General features: G+C 30.2%; 1 protein-coding gene across 2 annotated transcripts in view; it reads right to left on the reverse strand.

The window, feature by feature from the left end:
* The window catches only part of ABCB7 (ATP binding cassette subfamily B member 7), a 59,127-nt gene that overhangs the window by 11,340 nt on the left and 25,994 nt on the right, over window positions 1–21,793 (reverse strand). For both annotated transcript variants that reach the window (XM_075377966.1, XM_075377967.1), the window contains exons 3-9: window positions 21,035–21,242; window positions 17,404–17,570; window positions 13,986–14,087; window positions 12,391–12,567; window positions 4,116–4,290; window positions 2,247–2,404; window positions 1,983–2,146 (exon numbers count right to left, since the gene is read on the reverse strand). In XM_075377966.1, coding sequence (XP_075234081.1) covers window positions 1,983–2,146; window positions 2,247–2,404; window positions 4,116–4,290; window positions 12,391–12,567; window positions 13,986–14,087; window positions 17,404–17,570; window positions 21,035–21,242 — 1,151 coding nt within the window. The remainder of the gene's footprint in view (window positions 1–1,982; window positions 2,147–2,246; window positions 2,405–4,115; window positions 4,291–12,390; window positions 12,568–13,985; window positions 14,088–17,403; window positions 17,571–21,034; window positions 21,243–21,793) is intronic.

A 21,793-nucleotide genomic window follows, 5' to 3' on the forward strand; every position in this document is an offset into this window, starting at 1 on the left:
ATTAATTAACAAAAACTGATAAAGATAACAAACTGATTAATAGTTCTATTTGTTTTATTTTAATATTATTATAGGCAAGTAGATATAATTTTTGAAAAGTTTAAAAAATTAATAATAAATCCCTCTTTACTTCTGACAAATAAGTAAATCTAATCTGATCTAATCATAATCGTACTAATAATCTAAAAATTGTTAATTAGTACATGATGGAAAGTACATTTAAAATTATCACTTTTTAATTTGATAAATCATTATCAAGCAATGATGTTTCCAGAGTAGGAGAGAAAAGAACATAATTTTTGGCTTAACAAGTGCTGCCTAGACAGTACGATTGATTTAAACCACTTTTTTAGAATATTTGAATAAAATGTACCTTTAAACAAAGACAAAATAAACTCTAGACATTAATTATTATAGTATAACTAACAATCATAAAAAATTATACATTGTTATTTTTTTAACAACAAAAGAAACACACACTAAAAGTAGTAATAAAAGATTACAGCGATTGGAAATATTAGTGTAATTGGAAAGTTTTGAAACTGAGCTTGTAATTAGAAAGTGGCAGTATTTACAGACAACTGTGATATATCTCCTTCAAAGAACAAAAGTGGTGTTCCCCTTCTAAAGGAGGGGTTTCTACTTTTGGAAGCATTCATGGAAATTGTCTTTCTTAAAGGTATTAAGAACCCTTTTTGTGTTTGCCTGGTTGTCTTTAATCGAGGCAAATTGGTTCCCTTTCAGCAAAAATTTCAATTTAAAAAACAAGTAGAAGATGGCAGAGGTTAAATCAGGGGAATAGGGGGTTGCAAAAGCACAGGAATTTGGAATTTGGCCAAAAATTTTATGATCAAGAAAGCATGATGAAGCGGTGCATTAGATTAGGCCAGATTAGGCTAGGTTAGACCAGGCTGAGTTATGCCCGGACGCAGATTTACATGTTCCGTCAATACCTGCGGGACTTGCCCCCTTTCTGACAGGCAATCAAGCAATTTCCACCAGAGACTGTTGTGCTTATGGTGGGTGCAGTCTTTGTGTGTTGTAGAGGAGGAGGAAGGGGTTTTTGTCAGCGAGAGCCTGAAACAACCATCTGTGTGGGAGAATGGTTTCTATTAGATACCTCCCCTCCTCTGACATTAAAAATAAAAAATTGATGATGAACAATATCTGTAGAATTTAAGAAAATCATCAGCATTGACTTCACATTTGACCTGCTTTGTTACATTTTTTCAATCATGGTAAACTTCGACCATTCCACTGCAATGTCTGTGCCTCTGTTTCTGGGTCATACCCGTAAACCCATGATTTGCCACCAGTAATACCCTATTTAACAAATCTGGGTCAGTTCAGTGAATCAGTACTCGGGAAACTTCAAGTTGGTGTTGTTCCTGCTGGTCTGACAACAATTTCAAAATGAATTTTGCAGACACTCGACAAATGTTCAAATCTTTAGTTAAAATTGAATAAACTGCATACAGACTTAAATTCAGTTCATCATCCACTTCCCTAATTGTATGTCTATGATCAGAGTACACTAAATCAGAAACTTTCACAATGTTTTGTTGGTTTCTGAAGGGGAAGTAAGTGACCAGGATCATCTTGACCATATAAAAAACATTTGACTGGCTTAGAAATTTACCCCAAATGCTGTTTTAAGATTTCATAAGTCTCTGAATTTGATTTCCCAGTCTTCAAACAAAATTTGACACTAACTCTTGATGTTTCATTTTTTTTATCAATTTTGCAAAATCAATAATCTGCTGAGAACCAAGAACATATCTTCACTTACTAGGATGCCACTCTCTACTGAACAAAGATATTGTGGTGATCTTTTCAGGATGTTTCAAGGACAAAACAAGCATCTCCTTCAACATTCACAGGCAAGACAAACCTACTCTCCTATTACGCAATGGTGGCACCTGTTTTAAAACTTTCCAATCATACCTTATAGCTATGTGAAAGGAAAATAATAAAATACTTACCCAGAACCAGAACCTCCAACAATAGCATAATTTTTTCCAGCTGGTATTACAAATGACAAATTTTTAAATACAGGTTTACCTTCAATATATTGAAAACATACATTACGAAATTCAATTGTTGTATCTTCTGGTCTAACTATTAAATCATAGGCATTATTCACATTCTAAAAAAAAAAAAATTATTTTAATAAATATAATTATTAATTAAAAAACAAAATAGTGATAAATTATTATATAGATTAAAAAAAAAAATATTAGACTTACCTTAACTTTTGGTTCACGAGTCATAAGTGTAAACATAGTTTGCATGTCAATGAGAGCTTGTCTAACTTCACGGTAAACAGAACCCAAAAATCCTAATGGGACTGATAATTGAAATAAAAGACCATTCACCATTACTAAATCACCAACAGTCATATTTCCTAAAATAATAAATGGATAAAATTAAAAATATTTAATCAAAATTAATTTTTTTTTCAGTAATTGTAAATTATAATTAAAAGGAAAGAAAAACAGTCTTTAAAAATATATGCATAAAATATGAATAATAATACAACTTGAAATTAAAACTCTTTAAAAATAGTAGTTAAAATACAAACCTTTTTTCAAGATTAATTATGTGGTCTGGTACGGATTTCTCCACACTACTATCCCTCTTAAGCAACTGGAATTCATCACACCAGTTTTGGTGAATACTGTTATTTTAATGAAAACGTTATTGAACATTAATAACTAAAAAAAATTAATTGTAAGAATAGTTAAATAACAGTTGGCTAAGCTCCAATCAATCGGCATTTTATAACTCCCTCATGAGCAAATTAAAATGGCCTGTAAGATATTAATTAAATAAAAGTTGGATTGATTAACGATGATATCACCAAAAACAAAAAAAATCAAAGTTTGCTATATACCAAATATGTGTGGGTAGGATATTGTGAGTAGGAGTGATGGTAAAGAGAGGTTTAGTGGAGGTAGTTCACAGCTTGGTATATACTACCTTGAACTATTTTGATCAGTCCCCCTTCTCTTTTTATCAATTTTTATGAATTGTTAATGGAACACCCATCCATTATTTTTCATTCCTTTTCCATGGATATATCCCTTTATAAATGTATCCATTACCACCATGGTCCCGTAAATGGTCCTATTTATTTACTTAAGAACAGTTGAACAACCATATAGGGTAGCTACGCTACTGAACTCCAGCAGGACTCCTCTACCGACTAGCTACTAGATACCAGCAAGGCAACACAAATGAAACTAGAATGGTTGACCCAACACACAAATGCACATGCATACACGCATGCACACATGCACCCAACCACCCACCTACCCACCCTTTTCGAAGCAGCAAAGTTACTGCATATTTAATTTTTTTATAATAGGGTTTGTGTTTTAATTTAAATTACTGGAATAAATAATATTTAAAATTTGTTGTATGCTCTTCTAGGTGATAATTAGTAAAAATAAAAACTACTGCATATATGAGGCATATTCATAAAGTAAGGGCCGTCGGCTTATATTTAAATATTAGTAGGTCTGAACACAGTTTCACGCATGCAGGGCCATCTGTCGACTATTTATGAAGCCACTGCAGTTGCTGTTTTGATCTATATTTTGCCTGCTGGTGAATGCAGATCGCAATGTCTGTGACAATCGTTTCTCTCACCAGTTGTGTAATGCGTGCTGTGATTCGATTTTTGTGTGCAAAAGGAACTTCAGCTGCTGAAATTCATCGGGAATTATGCCTAGTGTATAGACCTACAGTAATGAGTGAAGGAAAGGCTAAACAATGGTGTCGAGACTTTATAAATAACCGCACAAAAATTACGATACAAGAGTGGAGTGGCAGGTCCAGTATTGAGACAGACAAATCATTAACAAGTGAACCGAAAACTGCGATGTGATCGGCAATTGACGATTAGTGCTCTGGCTGATGAATTTTCGCAATTTAAAACAACTGACATTACATTCATACTGAATTCATATAAAGTGTGAATAAAAAAATCTGATTAAAAAAGTGTGAGTCAAACTTTTGAAATAATAAAATAGAAAAAGATAAAAACAAACATTTATTATATTATATTAATCAAATACAAGCACATATGAATTAAATGTATAAATCATATTTACCTTTAGCAATCTCCTTTGCAGTCATGACCATAGCAAGTGCAATGGCACCACTAAATATTGCATTTTGTCCAAAATTTAATAATGCTAAACTGGTACTTGTTTTTAATGATGCTTCTTCATATTTTTTAAGAGCTTCATCATACCTTTTAGCTTCATAAAATTCATTATTAAAATACTGAAAATTAAAATAAATTTAAAGGAAAATTATTTTATGAAAGTAAGCTGTAACAATAAAAAAAAAAAAAACATTCTTAATTAGATTTAATTTAATTTAAAATGAAGAAAAATTATCTAAATTCATAACAATTTCTGATTTGCATAACCAAATTACGTTAGCTGAATTTTTTATAACACTGCAATTATATGCTTTACTTTAACAGACAATATCTACATTAATACTATGAAATTAAGTGTCTGGTGTCTCACATAGTAGGACTGGGGATTTCTGAATATTTTTTTCTATTTATCTGGAATATTATAATCAGCATTATCAAAATCAATAATTTTTTTGCATAATATAAAAAATAATTATATCAAATATTTAACATCAAATTGTATAAAATACAACAGAGAAGCTTTAAGATTGTTTTTTATTTTTAAGCAAAAAACAAAAAACTGACCTTATTTTATCTTTAAATAAATATAAGCCAAACTGATCATATCTGATTTTGATACTTTTATGGTTTTCTTTCTGAATATTAATTGAGCGTTACTCTCTGGGCAAGAGATAAAAAGCAATACAAGTAATTCGAAGAAAATTAAGTATTATAAATAAAATTATAATAATTAAGACTTAAGTACAAAATAACCTACCAACTTATATTAATATAGATATAATTAGATATTGTTCAGGATAACAATTTTATTTCATAAATGCTCATAAATTATTAAATAAAAACAACTCAACTATAATATACATTAAAAATGATGTACATACAATAATATACATAAAAGTAGTATGATAATTTTTCTTTATTAATCAATGACTTACCCAACAAGCACAAGTAAAATTGAAATGCTTTTAAAAATAACTAACTGTAGTAAGATAAGAAAAAAATTTAAACATCCTAGTCAATATTATAATTTTTTAAATAATTATAAAAAATTACATGCTTGGTAATAAACAAATCAAGGTAAAAAGATAAGATTAACATATAAATTATGAGAATTCATAAATTATCATATTGTCGAATACTGATTTACATGTCATATAATATATGAGTCACTCAGAAGCCAATGTGTTAAGTCCATTTTTTGATATTTTCTAATATCTTTTGTAAATTTTAATGGAATAAATAATATTCTTCTTAGTTATTAATGGATTTACTCATTGCTACATTTTTTTCTGGACAGAAACCCTTTTTTTTTATAACTTCTGAATATGTTGTATAATAATTTCAAAAGCCATTCTAAGTCCAGTTTTTATCAATATTTTTTTACATAAACTTTGAAATAAAAACTAAATTATTATTCTTCTTTCGGTATTTGTAGATGACACTAAAAACAACAAATTCATAATAACTGTAACTTTACTTCTGCTATTTAGAATAGTTCGAGATACAGACTTGAAAAGAACACCAATTTTTAGTGAGTTTTATGTACATGCTTTCTTTTAATTTGAAATATCTAAACTCTGGTTAAAACATAAAAATGTTATACCGAAGTGTTTGTGAAAATTACTGTGTAATCAAAAACATTTAATAATTTTTCTTTAATAACTGCAAAAACTCTGACTTTTTAAAATAATAAAAATGGATTTATTGTAAGGGTATAAAAAATAAAAATGACAAGGGAAATAGAAAGTGAAAATGATATGCCATTTTATCCTAATTCAAAGAAAGTTAATCGTATTGATTAATGAAACAGTGGTATTGTAAGATAACAAAAATGTAGAAAATAATGCAAATGACCAAGAAGTTGGTAGGAAATGTAGCAGGAATCCTGGTAAATGGTCTCAAAATACTGAAAAACTTACAAGGATACAAGATAAAAAATATCAAAATAGAAATAAGTGAATAATAACTGTAAAGAAAATTGATAATAAACCTTGTAATTGTCAACAGCTTTGCAACCGCAACATAACCTTTTCTCAAAGAAACAAAGCGATGAAAAGTTTGTACAAGCTTAATGATAATCATAAGCAAAATAGATTTTTAAGGGGGTTGATTAGAGTTTGTGCTATCAAAAGATAACGACCCAGAAATAACACCAAAAGGACCAAGATCTCAGTCTTTTAAATACTTTATTAAGACTTAAGAGCCAAGATGTTGGTGTCTGCAAAAAATATTTTAAAGAAACACATCAAATACGCAACGGGCAACTATATAATTGTTATTCAAAGGAAGATCTGAAGGACCACCGAAGACAGCATATTCCAGGTAACAGAATAGATGATTCCCATGTAGTAAAACAAATAAGTTCATTTCTTGCTATTTCGAGTCATTATACAAGAGCTCATAATCCCAGAAGTCGATACTTGGATTCAGACCTTTTTATTACAAAAATGTATACACTGTTGAACAATGTAATGAGAGCAAATTGTACTAGTAAATGAAAAGTTTGATTACCATATATTTTTGACCATATATATATTTCTTCATCTACAACAGATGAAGAAAAACATGTAGCTGAAGTTGAACATGACGAACACACTTGCGAAATGCAGAAATTGCCTGTAATAGTATGGCTAATGATCAATTGAGAGGTTCAGACATAATGTACGTGTTTAGTTTTGATTTAGAAACAGCATTTTATTACCATTTCTAAAACTCTCTACATCAGTGGCTTATTACATGAGAAACTTATATGTATATAATCTTGTATGTCATGATTTAAAGAGTAATGAGGGCTACATGTATGTATGGCCTGTAACTCAAGGATCTTGGGGTTCACAAAAAAATGTCATCTTTTTAACTAAACACATTAAATTATATGCAAAGGATTTTCTAAAAATTATAATGTATTTAGATTCATGTAAAGGACAGAATCAAAATATAAAAATTGTATTAAGTTTACTGAAATTGATTCAAAGTTAAGGCATAACAGCTGAATCAATAGAGCTTAAATTTTAATTACGTGGGCACAGTTGTTTGACCAATGATGCTGATTTTACAGTTATAGAAGCTCATGCAAAAAAAAAATCAGTATATTTATAATCTTAACGAATGGTATCACATAATTCAAAATAGTAAAACCCTTTCAGTGTTGTCGAAATGAATCACCAAGATTTCCTTTCCACAAAACCATAGGAAGATCTATAACCAAAAGAAAAAATCAACAAGTGAACTAACAGTCGTCAACTGGCTTAATATGCGGTGGATAAAACTAGAATGGTCAAACCCTAGCAGCATTAAGTTCAAATATAATTTTAATGAGAATGATACCTTTCATTTAACTGACATAAAAAAAAACACAAAAATAGATAGGCCAGTAATCTTAAAAAATATAAATCAACCATTATTGTATCGTAATGGTTGAACAATTTCAAAAGAAACCAAAGAGTCATGATGAATTTATTAAAGCATACACCCAATAAAACAGGACTTTTACAGGACATTAAGAACAACACATGGAGATCAAAATTTAGATTAAGATAACTCAGAAGAAGATGTTAGTAAGATGAATAAACATAAAACTTATGACAACAAAAGTTATTATTATATTATTTTTACATAAATTTCTTTTTTTTTCAGCTGCCAAAAGATACAAGTCCTAAAGTTTTAAGATGCTTTTTTTTTGGGTGGACGAAAAACGCCTGTGCGTTATAATCGCCTGGAATTTTCCTTAATAAAAAGGTAAAATAACACTGAAATAATAAAACTAAATAAGGTTTAAAACTAACATAAATTATATAATAAAAACTTTATTAAAACAAAAGTTAAAAAAGTGAAATAAAACTCAAAACTAATATCGCAGACGGAGTCTTTAAAATATAAAAGCTAAAATAATAGAAAAAGGAAACTATACAAAACTTAACAAACTCCAATAAGGAGTGCAAAAGGCTCCCACTCTGATAATAAAATTAAAGACAGAACCAAAAAAATCAAAATTGAAAGTAAAGGACAAAAATTATCAAAAACTCTTCTAGCATAAAATATAAATGATAATATTACATTTTTTGCAGTAATCTAGTACTACGCAAAAACAGAAACATCCGGTTCAAAATTTCATTATCATTGTACAAGATACTGCGGGTGTTTCTGGGTAGATTAAATTTATGATGCAACACCGTATAACATATGCAGTCTATGAGAATGTAGTGCACCGTCATGCGGCAGTTCCATCGTGTGCATAGGGGTGCGTGTCCTTCTGACATTAGGTACTCATGTGTGATCCTCTTATGTCCTATCCGTAATTAGCAGAAGACTACTTCCTCACAACGAGTTTTTCTGTAAGAGGAGTCCCATGGCAACACTGAATCTTTAATCCATTGGAGTTTATTATCGACGGTAGTCGCCCAGTCACTTAGCCACCTTGCTCTCAATGATTGTTTTAGACGATTAATAAAATCAGAGGTAGTAACTCGGGTGGTGAAAGGAGATTGAATATACGCTTCTTTGGCAGCATAATCTGCTTGTTCATTACCTGGAATCCTTATGTGGCTAGGGATCCAGCAGAAACTTACTTCTGTGTTGCAATTACTCAACTCAGCGATAGCATTGTAAATTTCAATGACGACAGGATGTTTGGAATAAAAGTTTTGTAATGCCTGGAGAGCACTACACGAGTCACTGCAAATAAGAATGTTTCTATATTTAGGGTTAATGATAATTAGAGCCTTATTTATAGCGAGTAGTTCAGCGGTGAACACACTCGTAATACTGGGTAGGCCAAACATATAAGTTCTTTCATTGACAACAAAAGCACAACCAACAGTATCATCTTGTTTCGATCGATCAGTGTATATCACTGCGTCTGAGTTCATCTTGGTGAGAATACACTGAAACATTTGCTGGAAAACAGTAGGTGGTGTTGATTGTTTATCGTATGTTGTAAGGTCAAATGTAAAATTTACAAGGTTTATTCGCCACGGAGGATATGAGCACGGACATGATGGAAAGAACAACAGAGTGTCAACATTTATATGCTGCAGCAGACGTTGGGTACGGACACCTACGGGTGCAGTACAGCGTGGACGGTCCTCATGCTTTCTTAAATTAGGATTTCTAAGAACTGGGTCAAAAGCCAGGTGATTTGGCTGTCCTTTGAGACGGGCAAAATAAGATCACAAAAGCTGGTCTTGCCTATCCCAAAGACTCGCTACAGTCTACAAGTAAGCTTGTGATAGGGCTTGATCTAAACGCACCTGTGGCAAGCTGAAGAAAAGCATGATGTACACCATCCAGCATTTGAAGGACGGTTTGACAAGCTGAAGAGTAGGTGACACAACCATAATCTTAACGGGAACGAACAAGGAAATAGTAAAAACGTAACGTACATGACCGATCGGCTTCGGCTTCCCAACTGGTGTTACTAAGGACCCGCATCATATCTAAAATTTTGGAACATTTTGTCCTTAATTCCTTTATATGTTTGACCCAACCTTGCATATAAACATTCCTTTATATGTTTGATAGTCAAGACGGCTATCAAAAAGCAAACCTAGAAACTTGACGTAAGGAGAAATAGCAATACGCTCTCTGTTCAGAAAAACTTGCGGAATAGAAAAGTTTCATAGCCGAGAAAAGACTACAGATTTCATTTTGTCGGATGAAAAGATGCTACCATTGTCCCAATAGATACTTACGTTTTTATTTACACATCCTGTGCATATCTTGTTTTGTTGCAGAGCCTACCCTTAGAAAAAAAACTTATATACTTTTCTGATCAAATTAATAAACCAAAAATTTTAAAAGTTAATGTATTAAAAAACAGTAATTTTCTCAATTTTTGTTTTCTGGGCTTAACTGCATTAGCTTCTCAGCGACTCAAATAATATGTTGTATAATGGTTAATCCCTACTCTTGAGCAACATTTTTATTTTGTTTCAATGACACTGACTGCTATGGTTATAAATATACAATCATTGTTGTCATATTGGCTTAATAAGCAAGAAATTTCAATTATCCAATCAACGGAAAACTAAACCCAGCTTTGTATAACTTTGATGAACAACAGAAATCACCTGGTTGGTACCAATATGGTGCACCAACCTTCAAGTACTGGTATTTTATCTTCACTCCACAGTTAATATTTTTCAGAATGCTGTTCCTTCAAGTATTATGGAACAATCATATTATATTAACTGATGCAGATATATATCCCACCAATATAGCTCTACCTAGAATAGTAAAGCAAAAGACAACAAAAAAGAAAAATAGACACCAAAAATGTTTTCATATATTAAATATGAAGGCTTTTTTTTTTCAACCTCCGATGGACTGTAAAAAAAGACACGTTGACATAAGAAAATGATTTTATTACTAAAAGTTGAGTAATATCTAACACTTTTCTACATAATTACCTAATTGACACCAGCTTTCAGATGCCCTCTTCAAAGATGTTTGCCATAAACATCTTAGTGAAGTAAGGTACATCTTGACAACCTCTTTGAAGTTCTTTGTTGGTGGTGAAGTGTTGTCCACCTAACCATGACTTCAATTCTCAAAAGAGATGAAAATCACTAGGTGCTAGATCTGGACTATATGTTGGATGGTCAAAAACTTCCCACTTGAATTGTTTGAGAAGGTCTTGTGTACAGTGCGGCTGCACAGTGTCATGGATCAAAACCACAACAGATGAGAGCATGCCTCTTTTGTTCTGGATCGCTCTGTGGAGGCGATGTAAAGATTCACAAACTTCCTTTGTTATTGTCCTCTGCTGCTCCATAATGTCCATCAACAAGATACCTTTACGATCCCAAAAAACTAGCAATTGTTTTCCTGTTGCTCAGTGTCTGTTTGAACTTTTTAGGCTTGTTTGGAGAAGTGTGCATCCACTGCTTAGACTTGTCATACCAGATCCAAGTCTCATCGCCAGTAATGATAAAATTAAAAATCTCTTACCTCTCATTATCATAACGCATGAGAAACATTAAGGCTGGCTGACGCCATTTGCTGTGTTTTGTGATCGGCACTCAACATTTTTGGGACCCAACGTGCACACAATTTCTGGTATTCTAAGTCGATGCACAATTGTGTACAGAGAAGACCTTGACATTTCTGGGATTTCTGCAAAAAGCTAATTTATTGTAAACCTCCGTCTGTCACAGACAAAATCATCTACGCACTCAACCAGTCATACAGTCGCAACAGACTTGCATTCTTGCCCACCCTCGCCATGGACATCCATATGCCCTTCTCTAAATTTCCTACATCATTCCCGTAAACTACCAACTCATAAAGTTTTCATCATAGCTAGGTCATTCTGCAATGGATTTCAGCAGCGCTACATCCTTCTGCATGCAGAAAACGTATTACACTTTGGAACTCACACTTGGCGGGAGTATCAATCACTGATCCAATGGTGGCAGAGGTTTGGGTGGGGGGCAGTGCAATCGCACAACATGCAGACCTGGCTCCCATCTACCTCTTGTTTAGTTACATGCATGATTTTTTTTTGAAAAAAAAAACAGCTCTCATATATTAAATAAAAAGTTATTTAACTGTTACAGTATTGAAAAATTCTGTAGTTACATTAAATCAAATAAATATAGAGAATATTTAGAATGAAATAAATATTTTATTTCATACAAAATAACATGTTTCAGAAGAAGGATACACACCACCCAGGTACATATAATTAAACCCATCGGGTTGGTCTAGTGGTTAACGCGTCTTCCCAAATCAGCTGATTTGGAAGTCGAGAGTTATAGCGTTCAAATCCTAGTAAAGCCAGTTTTTTTTACACGGATTTGAATACTAGATCGTGGATACCGGTGTTCTTTGGTGGTTGGGTTTCAATTAACCACACATCTCAGGAATGGTCGAACTGAGAATGTACAAGACTACACTTCATTTACACTCATACATATCATCCTCATTCATCCTCTGAAGAATTATCTAAATGGTAGTTACCGGAGGCTAAACAGGGAAAAGAAAGAAAAGGTACATATAATTAACATCATACGTTACATTTTTTGAAAATAAAAAATGAACTGCAGCTCACTTAACACATAAACCAGATGAAAGATTTATAATGCAAGAGATTCATAACTAAAATAACGAAAACGCTGACTTGATATTAAAGAAAACACCTTACCATGAATCTGACTCATTAATATTGGCATATAAAAAAATGTATAAATTAATTTTTTTATAAATTTTATAGAATTTACCTTAACAGTTTCGTAGTTTATTAAAGAATCTATTGCTTTATTTCCAGCTTCATTTTCAGCTCTGTTCATATAAACACGAAATTTTGTTCTCCACTGTGTAATAGCTAGTGTATAAGCAGTATATATACCAACACAGGTAAGAGCCAATGCTGCAAATTCACCACCACATTTCAAACCCTAGAAAAAACATGTTAATCTAAGATTTGAATTACCCTAAAAACAATTTCAAGTAAGTATCTCACACACTGTTAGAAATTGTTGGTATCATACGCGTATAATTTATAAAAAATTTCTGTCTAAAAAAAAATAAAACCTTAAACTTTAAAAATAAATTTAAAAAAAATTGAAACAAAAAACCTATATAATAGTTTATTTTCATTAAATTATGTGAAAATATTTGAGAAAGAGTAAATAAAAATCGTTATAATTAAAGAAAAAACATTTTTACATTTGATACATATAGTGAAGCAAAAATGTAAATCATATGTTTATTTAACATATGATATGAAAAGGCACTTCCAGCATAGTGATACTTAGTTTTTTACTACCTAATTTACACTAAAATTTGTTTTATTACAATTTCACTAATTTTCAATTAATATTGGTGGCAATAATAACTGTTCCAAGAACAAATCTGTACAGAAATTTTCATTATTTGTTAACTTTTAATTTTTCATCATATCAATTATATTTCACTATAATTAGGCAATTTAAACAAGCTAAATAAATACATTTTGTAATTAACTTAAATAAAAAAATAACTACTAAAAAACAAAATCAAATTTTATAAAAATTAACTAAAAATTAATAATTAAAATAAATATATTTTTCATATCATAGCATGATGTAATATCGTATAGATATATCACATCATGGAAAAGACTGATTAAAACAACTAGAAGGATCAGTAGGAAGTGCAAAAAAAGGGCCACAAAAATTATAAATTATAGATGATCTAAAAGGAAATGAGAAGTATTGGGAAGTCAAAAGTGGGGATAGAAAAGAATAAAAGTGGACATGATGTAAGGAACCTGCTTCAGGGCAAATAATTTAATTTAATGACTAAATTATTTCCTACTCTTAAAATCATCAATCACAGAAATTAATAAAAGTAAATTTTTCTAAAAATAAATTTCCGTACGACTTTTCTCTACATTATGTTTGTATTTATTTTTTGAATAGTTAATTAGTGAATACTTAATGAGTTACTGATTATTTTCAGAGCAAAAAAAACTGTTTTTGGCTTTATGTTTCCTACTGATCTGAAGCTAGACAACAAAAAATAATTTAATGACACTAACAGATGGGTTTAATTTATTCTCCACAAATATGTATTCCAGAAAATTAATATTATTAAATTTTTCAACAATGTTGGCCCCACTTAAATAATTTTAGAAACCCTAAATTTTTTTGTATATCTTGTGATCACTGTTTTATATGCTAGACAAGAACTTATGTTCCTTTTATATATATACATAGGTCTTAATATTTTTATGATCAATAGAAACATTGTTACAAAAAATAAAAGGTTAAACAGGTAAATATAATGCATATTGTAAATATATATGTATTGTAAAAAAATATATTGTTCTTACCAGTATAGTACTAACTAAAGCCAATTCAAATACCGTAGGTACAACATTAAAAACCATAGCTGATAAAACAAAATTTATACCTCTGCTACCTCTGTCAATTGTCTGAAAAATAAGTAAATAAAATGATAAAGATACAATTAATAAATAATAAAAAGAAATATACTAATTTATATATTAATATGGGAATGTTTGTTTGTGAGAAGACCGTTTTGAACAGTAGGCTCAATTGATTGAGCCTACTGTTGTTTAATGCTGAAAGTTGTTTAATGTTGAAGATTCTTAGTTCTTGACAAACAAAAGAAATACAAAAAATGTCCAAAATGATTTTTATTAACAATTTCAATCTATAACTATAACTAACTTATTGTATTTTCAAGTTCATTAAATGATAGTAAAGGATAAAAGTGACAGTAGGTTTTGAAAGTCATCAAAATTAAGCTTATTTTACTTAAAATAGTCATTCATTGAATATTATCTGGGTGATATTACAACTATTTCTAAACCCAGATAACCATCAAGAAAAATCTGTACAATACTTTTCATTTTTAATATTTACTACCATGCTAAAATGTTAGTATTTTTTCATAATATTTAACATTCTCACACATTCTGCATATTGTTTAGGCTGTTTGAATACAGGTATAAACTTGTTTTATTTTATTTACAAAATTAAATGAGAATTATATGTAATCCATATTAATTATAGTTAAAATATGGACCGGGTTTAAATGACCTTCCTTTACCCTAGTTCACAGGCATTTTAAACCAGGACCTTTAAATTTATGCATGCATTTAGAAAAAAAATTATCTTCACTCACCACTGTCCAAATTCCACGAAACTTGCTGAAAATCATGAAGGGAGATTCTAGTATTGATTCAAGGTGTGGTATCTCTGAAAGCAGTTTCCTTTATGAAGTGGTGCAAACATGTACCTTGTTTCGTTTCTAAGTTTTTTTGCAGTACACACTCTACATGCTCTTGTAGGTTATTTTTTTCTCTCCAGAACTAACCCGTAACATCAAGAGCATGTTTCTTCATGTCACCACTCAGTCTATGTGGGGGGGGGGGGATCACTAAATTGGGCACATTTGGTTGGTTGGGAAGGGCCTGGACGAACATTGTCAACATATGAATTAGAGTCAGAATCTTGTGAGCTTTGCTTTAGTGTCCAATTTTTTGCCACAGCCAAAAGAAAGTTCTTATATGTAATTTTTTGAGGGGGTTCAAACAATTGTAAATTCTGAATAAATTGAAAAGACCACAATTTATTAAGAAGAAAGCCACCTTCTTGTACCATTTTCTTGTCTTTCTCATAATTGAGTAATATGACAAGTACTGATCTGCACAATCTACACCTTTCATATGGTTTTGTATTCCAAAATGCAAACAGTCTTGGATATTTCATCTCCTGTTTTTCTGTCCCTTTTATCAGTTGTTTGCTGTTGAATACCATGGATTGTTGAAATCATTCTGACTCCCTTTTAACTTTCCACCCAACAAGTAGCACATCACCCTTATGGACAAATGTAGATTTTCCTTTTTTCAATTTAGCTTTCAAAGTGAATGGTAAACCTTTATTAGCCCTTATTGTTCTACAAACTCTGGTTTTATTTTCTAATGATCTTTCAGCAATTGAACACTACTGTAATATTTATCTTGGTATACGTGATGCCATAACCAAGATTACAATGAAGAACAGAAAGAATAGTTTCTTCCAATCTTTTACCTTCCCCAGTGAACAGTTCCATGTTACAAACATGACCTGGGTCACTTTCACATACTATTCTGACTAATAACCCATATTTTATAACTTTAGTATGATTGTACATTCGAAACCGCAGCCTACACCACCAGGGAATCATTCCTTTATCTAAAGTCAGATTTTTCTTGCGTTTAAAAACAGTTTTTTAATTTATCCAGAAGATATGAAATAAGAGGTGCAACTTTGTACAACCTGTCTGTGTTATTTCCTGCTTGATCATTGTCACTAAAATGCCAAAACTCCCAAATTTGTTCAAATCTACCTCTGCTCATAATTTTAGAAAACATTTGTTTCAATATAAGAGCAGTGGCCCTGTAGTCTCTAATCCAGTCTTTTTGTACTTGTCCCATTAGCAAAAGAAGGTCCAAGAATGTTTTTATTTCATACAGTCACAACTTTCCATTTGAGAGTTTTAAATTACTGTTTATGTACTCCTATCATTTGTTGGTGGTACCTGTTTGTTTCATTACACATCATAACAAAAAGATCTTTCCCAAAAATTAGTTCTATAATATCATTTATATTTTCATTATTAGTAAGTAGAACCCTAACAACTGGAATACCCTCAAAAGGTTCTAAATTCAGTAAATTGTCTATAACTGTCCATGGGTTACCTGAATTTGAATCATCAGTCGAATTGGTTAATTCCAAATCTGAACTAATACTCAACTGCAATTGACTTTTACAAGTACTCTGCTGTTGTATAACAACTGCACTATCACTAGAATCCACGTCATCATCTTCACTAGGATAATCATAAAGTAATTCGCTTAATTCATTATCTTTTTCATCGCGTTTACAATTTAAATACATCAATTTGCACGATGCTATTTTTAGTCTGGCTGTAAACCCCCTCTTATTTAACTGATATGGATGATGTCCTCAAAGTCAAGTATGAATGGGCAATCATTAATGAAAACACATGTGTAAATGTTCAGAGAATATTCAGTCAACGCTAAGAACCGTTAGAACTAATAAGTTCACGGAAAATATAAGAGATGGCATGAGAGTTGCCAAACAATATAAAACCCGGTGATTCTCATGAACAGTCTTTTGACAAACCGAGACAAATAACGAGAATTCTCACAACCAGCCCAGTGCTTGAAAACATCGAATTCAATTGTTGGTAAGCAGTTTTTTGTATATTAACTATAATTATATACTTATATCAACGAGGCATGCTTAACAAAATTATTAATCCATATTAAATTGAAGTTTGCATCAATAACATTTCTTAGTTTCACAGTGTGTAAAGAAAGAAAAAATGTATTAGAAAAATAAATATAGTAAGCCTACATCTTACACAATTTAAACTTATATGAGTTTTCTCTTGGTGAGGTTCAAGAAAGATTTCAATAAGAACTGTAAATATCTATTTAATAAAACAGCAAACTGATACAATAAAGGCATAGAAGTATAAAAAAAATAATGTGAAATAAAAAAGATAGCCTAAACTAATGATTATACCATTCTGTCTTGTATCTATTTAAATTATAGGTGGTATACTCTAAATTACATGAGGAAGTAGTATAGAATTTAATATGAAGACTGGTAGATTAACTCAACTAACAAATTTTTCAACAAAAATGCTGGGACAAGAATATAGAATAATCAAAATATGCATTGAAAAATGATTATAGATTTATTTTATTATACCTTAGATAGAGCTCCAGTTTGTCTTGATAAATGAAAACTCAAATCTAAATTGTGTAAATGAAGGAAAACATTTCTTGCTATTTTACGTATTGAATGTTGAGCTACTTTAGCAAAGACGGCATTACGTAATTCATTAAAACCAGCTGCTCCAGCTCGAGCAATACCATCTAGAATAAAAGATAAAACTCAACAATACAGTATATGACTCTTACATAAGAATTAATTCATAAAATAGAAAAATTATTTTTTTAGCATAACTTTTTATTTGGTTAATACAAATGCTTGAAGTTTTATAAAAATAAAAAAAAAAAATACATATATATATTCTTTCAACATTTATTGTTAAATTAAGTCTATGTGAACTGAATACTTTACTAATTTTGTAATTTTATATATATATATATATATATATATACACAAAATAATTTTTCAGAATGTATGACTCAAATTATAAAAGTATTCTGGTCATACAGTCTCAATACAATTTAACAATACAAGTTTAAAGTAATTTTCTCTATCATGTATGCAGATTCTTACCCAGATACTTTTCATAATGCTTGAAATCTAACTTTTACAGTTAGTTTTTAGTTCATGCAATATATAAGGATTTTTCTGAAAAACAACACTTTAATAACCCCAATATAAAATATATTGTGGTATAAGATCAGAAGATCTTGGGAGCACAAGTGTTTTGAGATCAAGCAATAATCAAAATATTCTTGCAACATGGCTATTGATTCATTAACAGCATTAGCAAATGGTACCAATCTTGCTGAAACCAACATTCTTATTGTTTTTTTCTAACATTACAATAAACTATATTAAGATTGTATGACTTAATACAATGACAATTTTAAAATGACTTTTAATTTTCTATTCATATTTTGTCATAATTAGGCATGAAATTAGAATACATATGTTTAATAATATAATGGCTAAAAAGCTCAGATATGTCAATCAAGTAAAATTCAAATGACAACAGGAACACTCAGTAGTGAGATAATGTTTAGGATTTATTTTTAGTAGCATACTTATCACGGTATAATACATATCATATATGAGGGAAATTGTAGAAATAGGCTGAAGTTTTGGATTCAGTCAAACCAAATTAGTTACAACAGTTGAATCTTGTATTGCATTATATTTCCTTATGTTTCATATTAAATATATTAGGCATGAATACATTTCATAAAAAAATGTAAAAGACCACATTAAGGTGGATTGTTATCAAAATTCTAACTTTTTATGCATAATGACTATTTCATAAAATGTGCTGAGGGTTTCCATTGTTCGATATTTGGCTATTTTATATTCTTGACTATTCAATGTATACGTAAAGATATATCTACATATATCTTTACTTTTAAATATCTCATTATTTTTACTATTTACATAGCCATTCAAGAGAAACCAAAAGCAATTAAAGCACCTTAATCCCATTTTCCCATTTTAAGTTGTTACTAAAAGCAAAAATTAAAGTACTTATTCCCATTTTCAACCAAGAAACATTGAAACCAATATAATATTGAAAACATCTTAAACTAAGTAATTCTTTCAATTCATGAACAGAAATGTGGCAAGTAATTTTATTTCAGCTTTGACAGCACTGGCTGTTGATAATCTAATTTATAGACATAACATTTTAAATAAATTTCTGAGCCAGTTAAATAATAAACATTTGTAAGATCTTTTCTGGTTAACAAAAATAGTAGGCCTGGGTCTTTTTGACTTACATCTCTGGTATAATAAAATTGATGGACTAAAAGTAATACAGTTGACTTATTGGAAAATGTTGATTGGGAAATCACAACAGAACCATTTCGTTCACATATCTATAAGATTTATATACTAATTAAGTCTTGAAAAAAAAAAAATATAATTGATATGTAACAAAGAAATAGATGCTAAAATGATACTAGAATTTTTCAAGGTTATTTCAGATTACATTTGCCTTGAGTTCAATGTGGCCAACTAATAAAATCACATAAAATTGACTAATGTAAGTTGGTGTCAGTTTTATATATATTCTCATTCTCATTCAATGAGTTTAGTAGATATAATATGACAACCTACATAGATAAAATAAAATGCGTGCATGTTAAAAATATTTATTGATAAGTAAACAATTATCTGTTTAATGAACAATCTTGGCATTTCCCTCAAATATAAATGTACAACATAATCACTCACTGTTACTATAAGTGAAGTTTCCATTAACATTACTACCTGGTAAATTAAACTGGATGGTAATGGGATACGTTGAGCAACCTGAAGTGCATATACACTGGGTTGGTGCTTTACTACAGAAAAGCTCTTGAATGATTAGAACACCATAATGGAGTTTCTACACTCAAATTACTGATGCCAAGAAATTTATGTAATCCACGTACTACAAGACCCTGTTATAAATATATATTTGCAGAAACAAATAACAGATTTTTAAAGATTCATAAAAATATTATATAAATTTTATTGTGTGCTAAAAAAACGTTATGTACTTTATCATCTTTTCCTTAAGATTCCTAATAAATAAAGTTATTAAGTAGTGTGAAAGTTTACTACAGTAATAAATAGTACAACAGTAAGTATGTGGTCATTTAAGTACTTAAATTTCTCCAACATAAATCTCTCTTTTCCTGTTTAGCCTCCAGTAACTACCGTTTAGATAATTCTTCAGAGGATGAACGAGGATGATATGTATGAGTGTAAATGAAGTGTAGTCTTGTACATTCTCAGTTCGACCATTCCTGAGATGTGTGGTTAATTGAAACCCAATCACCAAAGAACACCGGTATCCACGATCTAGTATTCAAATCCATGTAAAAATAACTGGCTTTACTCCAACATAAATCTAAGTTCTAAAAATGGAAGAATTGAAAGAAGTTAAAAAAAAAGTATTTAAAAACAGTAAAAAGTATTTTACTGTTTTTATTTAAGAAACATGTTAAAAGGAAATTCCAAAAAACCAGGAAACAACCAGAATGGCAATGGTTAAGGAATCACAATAGGTTATTATGCAGTAAAGTGTTGTTAGACTTTAAGAAGTATTTAGCAAAATGTTACATACTTCTAAGTTAAGGAAAAAGGACACAAAGGCTGAAGGGATATGCAGAAAGTTAAGTTACCAGACATGACATATAATTAAGAAGAGATGAGGAGAATGAATTCAGATGAGGAGATATTCAGATTTAGATTTTAATTCTACTATTCTGACAGAAGCCTAATCACAACGGAATGCGAAAGTCAACAGTCCAAAAAAATATATAAAATAGAAATGATGAGTAGAAGCTGCAAAGAAGCACTGAAAAGAGTATACATTATACATCATCTAATAGAAAATAACTGTTATCAGGAACTCAAAAAGTTCGGTTAAAAGTGGAAAAGATAAAGGTAGATGGTGTGTGGGACCTGTCTCAAGGCAAGTAGATAAGACAATCATCATGATGAAGTATTATGTTTGTCAACAAATTATTTATTTAACATTAAGAAAAACTTATATCTCTATAAACCAAACTTCTACGCATTTGAGGAACTTGCTTCCCCAATTACCACAAATAATCAAGGTTTGACTGGGTTGCTAATGTTTTAACACAATCAAAATATTATTAATATCTATAAATCACATACTAACATCCAATAAGCATCGCAACAGATAAACTAATTACAACATCAGGAGCACTTGCAATAGAAAGAAAAGGTTCTCCTTGTGAAACTCCAACTTTACTGTTAAGGTCATCGACGGCAAATTTAAAAAGAAAAGGAACAGTGACATTAAGTAGCTTTGCTCCAACTAATAAGCCAACAGCAACTTTGACTCGATTCCTTATCGAAGGATCATCCTAAAATAAAAAGACAAAATTTATTACAAAAATAATAGTTCAACGATTTGTTATCAGTATAATAATAATTAACTCCCTACACAAGAGGCTACTATAATGTGTAATAAAGTTACATTTATTTGACGTAAAATATTGTATTAAATCACTTTCAGAGCAACGGGTAATGGTAATATTTGAAGTTACATGTTTTAAAAAATAAACAATATTAAACAGGATCCAATAGATTTTTTGGAAAATCTCATTAGTACTAACAAAAATAACTTCAAAAGTTAATGATTTTTTTTAATCATTTTTAAATTAATATATAGTTCCCTTTTTAACTATTTTTTTTTTTTTCATTTTTTTGGTAAATTCTTGATAAAAATATCTGGTACCAAAATCTTTAAAAAATTTTGTCAACTACAGATTATATATATATATTTATATATATAACCAATAGACATTTATGTAATAGATAGGAGATGTAATTCTTTGTAGAGTTCCACATGACTACAGATTATTTTATTATATAGCAAATATTTTCATTTTGATACTGCTGACCAAAATAAATA

The sequence above is a fragment of the Lycorma delicatula genome, chromosome 10 (genome assembly GCF_047948215.1).
Source record: "Lycorma delicatula isolate Av1 chromosome 10, ASM4794821v1, whole genome shotgun sequence".
In the NCBI taxonomy this organism is placed as follows: Eukaryota; Metazoa; Arthropoda; class Insecta; order Hemiptera; family Fulgoridae; genus Lycorma; species Lycorma delicatula.